Consider the following 10,426-nt stretch of genomic DNA (forward strand, 5'->3'; position numbering starts at 1 on the left):
AAAAGATGATTTCATATTTATAAAAATATTTATATTTATTAAAACTAATTTTGTATTTATAAAACATTTTTTTATTTATAAAAACTATTTTATTATTTTTTGTATTTTAAATATGTTTTCTATTTCAATTTTAATTTTATATTTTTGAATTTCAATTTAAAAAAATAAATTTTTAATTTTTTTTTTTGAATTTTGGAAATATTCCGAGGAAGTGTATCCCTCGGAATATTCCGACGAGATATTCCTCGGAATATTCCGAGGAATTTCCGACGAAAAAAGTCATCGGAATATTCCGAGGAAATTCATTTCCTCGGAATTCCGTCGGAAATTTCCGAGGGATTTCCGAGGAAAGATGAATTTCCGAGGAGTTTTTTCCGAAGACTTTTTTCGTCGGTATGTCGTCGGAATAGCGTTATTCCGACGACTTACCGACGATTTTTCTCTCAGTATGCCGCTGTTTTCTTGTAGTGAAATTAGTGGCAACACAGAGCTAAGCGAGATAAAAATATCAATCAATAAAGAATGAAAGAAGAATGAGCAGGATTAAGATTGACACAAGACAAAACTAAGACAAATCAAACGACAGAACGTGAAAAAAAATGTAAACAAGACAAGAGGAGATGATGAAGATAAAATGCATTGACAAACTGAATGCTAGATTAGTAAACAAAAGACAAAAATAGATTAAAATGCAAAAACTCCGCGCCTTGGCGTGGATAACGATCCCTAGTGTAAATTAGTTACATACTTTTTTTTTAAACTTCAAACCAGTTAGATACGTTAAGAAGAACAAACAAGTAAGGACAATTAAGATTAAGGTTATGAATGTTTGCAGCGAGTAAAAGTAAACGCATGTGTATTTTTATTCATGTAATCATTCCTCTTAAATATACCCACAAAACACATAGTGTGGTTTGTAATTAAAATAAAAAATAAATATTAGAATTGGAAGTGTGGTTTACAACCCGCAGAGGATGATTGTTTGCAGATTTTGAAACAGTTTCTTGTTTTTGATTATCAAAAAACCAATTTTGACCCAATCAAGATTTTTGAGTTTTAGATTTCCTAAAATTTATGGAAACTAGTTTTTAGAATAACTACCTATTTCTAAACAAAAGCCAAAATCCAAGTTTTTCTAGTTTTATGCTAATGATGATTTTGTATTTTTTTTTTTTGAAATTATAAATTTTGTTATTTAATAAATATTAATATAAGAAATAATATTCAAAAGATCAATAATAAAGAAAATACATATTCTACTTGGTGCTTACCGTATGACAGTACCATGTAATATTCAAAATGACATACACATAAATATATGAGAAAAAGACAAAAATATCACTAAATCAAGTTTTTGTTCCCAAACTAGCACTCAAGGTCAAAAGTCACAAAAATAGCACTTAATGTTTTATCAAAAGTCACAAACTTAGGGTTTAGAGTTAAAGGGTGGGGTTTAGGATTTAGGGTTTAGGGTTTAGGGTTTAGAGTTGAGAAATGAGGTTTTGGAGATAAGATTTCAAATTTTGAAAAATAAAAAATTAAAATTTTCAAATGATAAACTTAGAAAAGTGCTATTTTGGTCATTTTAGTTTTTCAGTGCTATTTTTGTGATATAAACTTAGAAATGTGCTATTTTGGAAATTTGCCCTAAATATATGATTAAATATATATACGTGCATAGTTTTGGAACTTTACTCAACGATATAATTCCAGCCTATTTTTTAATTTAGTAATGTCACATTTTAAAAAAATAATTTATAAGAACCAAATATTTACAGAATAATCAAATAACTAATATCTAAAAATCATAATCTAAATATTAACATATGTGTAGAATTATATTTGCCACCATTTTTGAAATATTGTAAATTTTCGTTAAATTTTAATTTTAATTTGTAAATATTATTTCTCAATAATTATTTAATTTTAATTTTTTCATAAAATAATTTCATATATAGTTAAATCATTCACATAGAATTATGTTTTTGAAGTTAACCATTAATGAATATATATATATATAGATTATAGTTATGGTGAATTTTACTAAAAATTATGTTTACACATTTCACTTGAAGCTTTATCTGTACGGATTTTCTAAATATATTATATATACAAGTTTATAAAAGAAAGTATATATATATATATATAACTTATGTTTAACCATAGAATTAATTTTTTAATTTTATGTTTAAACATAAAATTATATTATTATTTTTTGCTTTTCTAAATAAGCTGATCTGTGTTTTGGTAATGATATTTTATATTTTATTATTTCCAGAATAAATATTTTACTATTTATTTTATTTTCATCATATTATTTAAAAGCAAAAACTAAAATCTAAAATCACCATTCATGTTTTCCAGAAAACTAAAATCTAGGGCGACTCGGCGGCGACACAAAGGCGATTCTAATCTTCTCCCATGGCAAGGGCTTTCAAGCCAATCCTCGTGGAGTATCTTTCCAGGGGGAGTATATCCCTGCCGAGTTCTGGATTTACATGGAAAACTTCCAAAATCTTTTTGGAGATTTCCGAAAATCTTTGGCAAATATCCTTTTTTACAAAAAATCCTCTTCGGCGATATGTGTTTATCTAGGGTTCGTGAACTCGCCTCCCTTATTAATCATTCACGCTTGCTGCTATCGCAATCCACCAGAAGAGAAGGGCTTATTCCTACTGCTGATGGACGTACAATTGGCAGAAGTTTTACAAGGGATGACGCTTGGGGAAGATAAATCTATTATCATCCCGGAGGATGATGACTATTGCGCCATGGAAAGAGGAAGTATGAGTATCTTGGGGAGGTTACTGAACCCAGATTGTCAGAATATGGGGAGGATGCTCCGGACAATGCCAAAGGTCTGGAAGATTTATGATCGAGTTGGAAGTATCGCTTTGACAAGGGAGAGGTTTCAGTTTATCTTTGACCTTGAAACCGACATTCAGATGGTGCTGAAACAAGGTTTTTGGACCTTTGATGATTGGGGTATGGCGTTGGAGCGTTGGGTGGAGACGCCTCCTCCGGCCTACCTGCAGACTGCAATGATATGGGTGAGACTACATAATCTGCCAGTCAACTACTTACAGTTGAAGACTATTGATGCAGTGGTAGATGTTATTGGGCATGTGAAAGTTATAGAGTTTGATCCTACAAAGCCTCACCTGCTGGAGTATGTAAGAGTTCAAGTTGTACTGGATCTTAATCAGCCATTACAAGATAAGAAGTCTGTGACTTTACCGGCAGGAAGGGTGGAATATGTGGATGTAGAGTATGAAAGAGTGAGGAAGAAATGCTTCCATTGTCTTCGTCTTTCTCACGAAAAACCGAAGTGCCCTTTACTACAAGGATTACAGAACAAAGGGAAAGGGGTTGTAGTTCGACAGCTTGTGGTTGGAGCTTCGTCTACGGGAGGAAGGCAGCACCACAACGACCTGGTTAACAAACTAATGCCGCTTATGGCTCCGTCGGATCCGCCAGGTTTTGCACCTCCTCAGACTGTAGTAGCGCCGGAGGTCTTTGAGCAGATGAGAATTTACATGAACTGCGCTGACCTAGAGGAACGAAACATCAGAGAAGCGAGAATGAGGAAAACACTACAGGAGTTGTCGAATGATCCGATTGGCAACGTTCTTGCTTACGCCTTGAGAAAGCACCAGTGCTGTCCTCTGAGATCAATCGAGATAGGGGGAGAGTTTTTTATTTTAGTAGAGTGGAGAATGTTGTGGTTCCTCCATAAGCAGCATCTTCTTCTCAGGAACACACTGGACATGCCACCAGGTCGAGAGGAGAAGGAGACAGAACAGGAGATATGAATCAACAACTGTTGGTTGAAACGCAGCAACGAACGGATAAGATGCAAAGGGATGATGGTTATGTTGCAGATGGAGAGGAAGGGCTTTTGTTGAATGAGGAAGGGAGTCGTGGTTTTGTGATCGGAAGTGGGACTTCTCCTGTAAGAGACTGTGGTAGCAGAAGCAGAAATTCACACAGTAGTCGGTCCTCGTGGGTGAGACGTAACCAGAACAGGCGCATGAGCAGTCAGGTTGGTCCGGAACGGTCTCAGCATAGTAGAGGAGAGGGGTCGATGAAACGCAAGGCGAATGAGGAGAGTGAGGTATCGTCAAAGTTGGCAAAGCAAGTGAAGGGTTCGATGGTTCCCCAAAAGCCATCCAATCCTCAATGACGACACTCAGTTGGAACTGTCGGGGTTTGAGAAGCAACCTGACATTTCGACGCCTAGAGGAGATGTGTTGTGGGCATCTCCCGGAATTTCTGTTTCTCCTAGAGACTAAAAACTCTAGTGATCACGTGAAGGATGTTACAAGATCATTGGGTTATGACCACTCTTTTTTGGTTGATCCAGTGGGTCTTAGTGGAGGTTTGGCGCTTTTCTGGAAGCAAATGCATGAGGTAGAAGTGCTGAGTGCAAGTAATAGGATCATAGACACGAAGGTGAAGGCGGGTAATCTAGTTTTTTTTATGACATTTGTCTATGGTGATCCGGTGCGGCAAAGAAGGGAGGAGGTTTGGAATGATTTGAAGACAATTGGTTTGAACCGGAATGAAGGATGGGGTTTAATTGGAGATTTCAATGAGATCATGAATGGCGACGAGAAGCTTGGAGGTCCTGATCGTATTGAAAGCTCATTTTATCAATTTCGTTCAATGGTACGAGACTGTAGAATTAAAGAAGTGCCTAGCTCGGGTGACAAGCTCTCTTGGGCAGGAGTCAGAGAGGTTATCACGAATGGAGTTAAGGAGAATGTTTGGATCCAATGTCAGTTGGATAGGGCTTTTGGTAATGCAGAGTGGTTTCAACTTTTCCCTAGGTCGCACCTGCAATATTTGGAACGGCTAGGGTCGGATCATCGTCCTATTTTTTCTGAGTATGGCGACTCAGAATCAGCATAGAAGAGGAAGGTTTATTTTTGATAAGCGATGGTCGTCATAGCCGGCAGTGAGGGAGATAATTAAGAAACATTGGAGACCAGTAGTGAGAGAAGAGGGTCAAAATGTTTTTTCAGCTATCTCAGATTATCGAAAAGAATTGGAAAAATGGAAGAGAAGCGACGCAGGGAACTCCAAGAAATAAATAGCTAAACTACGTCTTCAGCTGGAGGAAGAGGAGACAAAGCGCTTTCCTGATTCGTCAAAAATGACAGAGCTCAAGCAGCAACTGGTACAACTCTATTATGAAGAAGAGTCCTTTTGGAAAACAGAAGTCCAAGAACACATGGCTGGTTGCTGGCGATTTGAATACTAAGGTGTTCCATGGGTGGGCTAAAACAAGGAAGATGAAGAACTTGATACCAACCCTAGTTGACGCTGGTGGAGTACAACAAACAAAGGACGAGGCGAAGGGGGAGATAGCAGTGCAATACTTCACTAATTTATTTCGGTCCTCCTCTCCGTCTGATGCTGGTGAGCTTCTTCATGGTCTTGAAGATAGAGTGACAGAAGAAATGAATAAAAGATTAACTAAAGAGGTTACGGATGCTGATATCAAGCGAGCGGTTAAGGCAATCAAGAGTGATAGCGCACCCGGAGCTGATGGCATGGCAGCACACTTCTTTCAGAAACACTGGAGTGTAACTGGCCCTATGATCACAAAAGAAGTACATCGATTTTTCAGGGAAGGGGTGCTACCGTCTGAGTGGAATTATACACAGTTGTTCTTGCTGCCGAAGAAACCAAATCCAACTCTGATGTCTGATCTTCGGCCAATCAGTTTGTGTTCTGTGACTTATAAGATCATCTCAAAGGTCTTGTGCTCGCGTCTCAAAGGAATCTTGCCGCAGATTGTCTCCCCCACCCAAGGAGCCTTCTTTGCAGGACGCCTTATCTCAGATAACTTGTTTATTGCACGTGAGATGGTCCATGGACTTAACACAAACCCGAACTGCAAGGAGGAATACATTGCCATGATAACAGATATGTCGAAGGCCTATGATCGTGTTGAATGGTCTTTCTTGGAAGCTCTCTTCGTGAAGCTGGGTTTTGATAGTAAGTGGATTGGATGGATTATGTTATGTATACGTTCTGTCTCGTATACAGTCCTATTGAATGGGCAAGAGTTTGGTCACATTGTTCCAGAGAGAGGCTTGAGGCAAGGGGATCCTTTGTCCCCGTTCTTATTTATCTTATGCGCCGAGGCTCTGGTACATGTTATGAACAGGGCTGAAGAGAATGGAGAAATTTCTGGTATGAAACTCACTCGCCATTGCCCTGCAGTGCAACACCTCTTGTTCGCTGACGATAGCTTGTTCCTTATAAGATCTGAGCTGAATGAGTGTACAGCATTTTTAAGATGCTTAAAACTCTATGGACAGGCATCGGGCAGGAGATAAATTTTCAGAAGTCTTCTATTACATTTGAAGCGGGTATTGATCAAGTGATGAGAAGACTTATTGCGGAGATCTTGGACATTGAGAAAGAGGGAGGTGCTGGGTCGTATTTGAGGCTTCCCAAATGTTTCAGTGGATCGAAACAGGAACTATTGGCATTTATTGGAGAAAAATTAGATAAGAGACTGAATGGATGGTATACCAAAATGCTTTCTCTTGGGGGAAAGGAGGTACTCCTGAAGTCAATTGCTATGGCTCTTCCGGTGTATGCGATGTCTTGTTTTCGTCTCACCAAACACCACTGCCAAAAGATTATGAGTGCCATGTCTGCCTTCTGGTGGAATGAGAGTGGAGACAAGAAGAAAATCCATTGGATAGCTTGGGAAAAGCTTTGTGAAGCTAAGGAGAACGGAGGGCTGGGTTTCAGAGACATATAAGGCTTTAATCAGGCTCTCTTGGCTAAACAGGCTTGGAAGTTGATGAATGATCCACAAAGTCTACTAGCAAGGTTATACAAGGGCCGGTATTATGCTAAAACGTCATTCCTTGAAGCAGGGAAGGGTTTCAGGCCATCTTATGCGTGGAGAAGTATTGTCTTTGGTAGAGAGCTGTTGCAGAAAGGTCTGATCAAATCCATTGGAAACGGTCAGAGCTCCTTGGTCTGGTTAGATAAATGTATCATGGATGAGGATCCTAGGAGGCCAGTTAATAAGCAGATCCTTTATGATTTGAATTTTAGAGTGAAAGACTTGCTTGATCAGAATAACAGATGGCGCATGGAGATGTTGGTTGAGGTGTTCCCAGAAATTGAAGTGAAGAGGATATTGGACCTTCAAATAGGAGGTAGAGAGGATAAACATATCTGGGCATACACGAACCATGGAGCTTACACTGTCAAGAGTGGATATTTGCTGTTATCGAACTTGGAAGCCCGTCGTACAGCTAACATTACTGCTCTGGAACAACAAAGGCTAGCTCTAAAACGGAGGGTGTGGAAGATTGCTACTGTACCGAAGATCAGAATGTTCCTATGGCGGGTGCTCTCGAGTGCGTTGGCGGTGGCTGATAGACTACAATCCAGAGGTCTGAATGTGCAGAGTACTTGTTCCTTATGTCGTGATGAGCCAGAAACGATCAACCATATGTTGTTTCATTGTGTTAAACCCAGGAATTATGGCACTTAGCGCGATGTCCTTGTCCTCCACAGGGTTTCTCTTTGAGTCTTGAAGAGAACTTGGTTTTTTTTGTTTGATTTTATGGAAAACCAGGCTGATGGAGCCTGCAATGCACGTCATCTCCCCTGGCTGCTATGGAATATATGGAGAAACAGGAACTCGATTATGTATGCAGAAACACAGAAGTCTCCGGGTTTTTGGGTGAGTAATGCTGAGGAAGAAGCTTCTCTCTGGTTTGATGTAAAAGAATAAGCTAAACTCACAGAGAGGCAGAATAGTAGTCCACGGGATAAAGAAAGATGGTGTCCTCCGACGCAAGGTATTGTGAAGTGTAATGTTCATGTGAATTGGAGAAATAAGTCACTGCAATGTGGAGGAGCGTGGATGGCGAGGGATCATACTGGTAACGTCTTATTTCATGGACGTGATGCCTTCACTCCCTCGACTTCCCGATTGGCTGCAGAACTTCGAGGCATCATCTGGGTCTTGCAGAGTGCAAACGACCTGCACCTTCATACAATATGCATAGCTTCAGACCATTCGGAAACGATAGAGGCGATATCAACACCGGGTTCTTGGCCACGGTTCCGCTGCTTGTTAGAGAAAATTGGAGCATTGTGTAGCCTCTTTTCCTCTGTTGCTTTTGAAGTTGAGGGAGCACATGCCAATATAATAGCTCGTGATATTGCTAAGAGTATGCTGAAGGATGGGCGGTTTCAGTCCTACCTCGCTTTAGGAGGACCAGCATGGCTTCATCAACGTATCGCCGCAGAAGCTTCAAGACAAGACTAATTCATCTTTCCTTTAAGATTGTGTCTTTGTCCTTTTTCTGTTTTGTTGCAGCAATAGGGGTCACCCTATTATCTTTGTAATCTTGGACCATTGTTTCAGACCATCAAAAACCAAAAACCAAAAACTAAAAACTAAAAACAAAAATCCAAAATCTAGAAACCAAACAAACAATCATCGCCTAAAACGCAGAAGAAGACAAGTTGGTGTGGTTTGATAGGCGGGTGAGTTTTATTTATTTACTTTTAACAAGTTTACACTTATATTAAAAGATAACAATAATTTGCAAGCACATATAGTTTTGCAACTTTGCAAAGGTACGTGAAGAATATGGTTGTACAATCCATTTAAAAGAGTGCGAACACATGAAAAACCAAAACTTGGTTGTTCCCAATCTTCTAGGGTTTGCGATTTGGATCCTTAATTCTCTCTCTCTCTCACACCTGATTTGGCTTCTACCCAGTTCATCTTCCTCGATTCTTCATCCAACATGCCGCAAAGACACTCGAAGAACAACAACGATCTCGCGTACTTCACTTACGACGAGAAGAAGAAGTTAGGGTATGGAACCCAGAAGGAGAGACTGGGGAAAGACTCCATCAAGCCCTTCGCTTTCTTGGCAAACATCATATTTTCCTTCATTAAGACTACACGGTCCTGAGCTAGCTTTTCTTCTTCGTTTCTGTTGTAGCGTGGTCAACTCAACTTCGAGACAAGCCTTTTTTTAACCAAGGCCAATTTTTTCTTGCCCAGATTTACAACCGCCTTTTGAACTTGCTTGTAACTTTTGTTTAATTCCCGCTCTAGTGCACTTTCTGATTCATATCCTGATTCAAATTCAGTAATTCAGACAAATGCCACGAAGTTTTTGATTTCTTATTCTTCCCTTTCACTTTCTGATTCATCTTCATTGACACCAAGCACTGATTTCTCCTTTTTATTCTTTAAATCATTTTCACACACCGGTTGAGTATGACTATGCACTTTGCATCCATAACACTTGATCTTCATTTGTCTGGCCATAGGACATTCTATTCTAAAATGCCCATATCATTTGTATTCAAAGCATTGGGTATCTGATTTCCTTGTGGGGTTCTCTGTGTCTGAAGTTCTTTATTTATGAGTTAAACTTCTTCTGAGTTTGCCCTTACTCCACTCTCCTCAATGCTTGATCAAACAGATGAACCAACAAACTTACATGATCAGTTTCTTAAGTTTTCTTTCTCAATTGATTTAAGGGAGTTTGATGCCTAAAACAAGCACGATGTAAACTCTTAATTGATTTCGTCATTATAAAACAGAGATGAGTTTTACATCGTAACACAACTAAAGAAAACACAAAGTTCATATAACATTACAGAGAAAAACACAAAGTTACAAAAGTTTACTAATAGCAAGTTAGCAACCTATGTGTTGTTAGTTGTTTAACTCTATTCTCATTTAATTTCCAAAAGGGAAAAAAATTGTAATAGATTAGTATAACAAAATTCGAAGATTTTAGTCAATTATCATCAAAAATACTTTTGAGAATCGATAAAAATAATATATGAAACTAAAACGAGATCTTGCTGCCAATAAGCCAAAGCCAGGAAAGACAAGCTCCTGCGAAAATCCCGCATAGCATTGAAGCTACAAGCATGTTCCCCAAAGAATTAGCTTCTGATACCTATCAATCACATTTTGTTATAAATCCATGATATGGATATGTGGATTGCCATTAACCATTAAGGAGGTTTACATCTGACCCGACTATCCGGTCCGTCTACACCCGTCTCCGGTCCATCTACATCCGACCAAGACTAGTCAAGATGAAGACTCATTCAACCGGAGCATTTATGAGCTTTGACCAAGTCTAGATATTTGTAGTCAAATGTATTAAATGTGTAGATTCTTTCCTTTGTGTAAACCCTTGGAACCTCCACTATATATTGATAGTGAGAGCTAATGAGAAAGACACAACTTTCACAACAACACTTCTCTCATATTTCTAACACGTTATCAGCACGATTGTGCTCTCCACCTGAGAAATCTCTCTCAGCCGGCGATCCTCTTTCCGGCCAGCTCCTCCGGTGCTCAGCCTTTGCTCCACCGGCGCTCAGCCTTCTCTCCACCAGGCCA

The 10,426-nt window shown here is 39.0% G+C and overlaps 2 protein-coding genes and 1 pseudogene across 2 annotated transcripts; 2 read left to right on the forward strand and 1 right to left on the reverse strand.

Annotated features, from left to right (window-relative positions):
- Positions 1–2,714: 2,714 nt before the first annotated feature.
- Positions 2,715–3,812, forward strand: LOC106338381. Its single transcript, XM_013777371.1, has one exon. It carries the CDS (start codon positions 2,715–2,717, stop codon positions 3,810–3,812), a length of 1,098 nt encoding a protein of 365 aa, XP_013632825.1.
- A 4,091-nt stretch (positions 3,813–7,903) lies between these two features.
- Positions 7,904–8,311, forward strand: LOC106338382. Its single transcript, XM_013777372.1, has one exon. The coding sequence runs from the start codon at positions 7,904–7,906 to the stop codon at positions 8,309–8,311; it is 408 nt and encodes a 135-aa protein (XP_013632826.1).
- A 1,542-nt stretch (positions 8,312–9,853) lies between these two features.
- Positions 9,854–10,426, reverse strand: part of LOC106338384 — a 10,952-nt pseudogene continuing 10,379 nt past the window's right edge.

The sequence above is a fragment of the Brassica oleracea genome, chromosome C4 (assembly GCF_000695525.1).
Source record: "Brassica oleracea var. oleracea cultivar TO1000 chromosome C4, BOL, whole genome shotgun sequence".
NCBI classification, from domain to species: Eukaryota; Viridiplantae; Streptophyta; class Magnoliopsida; order Brassicales; family Brassicaceae; genus Brassica; species Brassica oleracea.

Coding starts and splice junctions, on each gene's coding strand:
- LOC106338381 (XM_013777371.1), top strand. CDS start 2,715: ATGACGCTTGGGGAAGATAAATCTATTATCATCCCGGAGGATGATGAC.
- LOC106338382 (XM_013777372.1), top strand. CDS start 7,904: ATGGCGAGGGATCATACTGGTAACGTCTTATTTCATGGACGTGATGCC.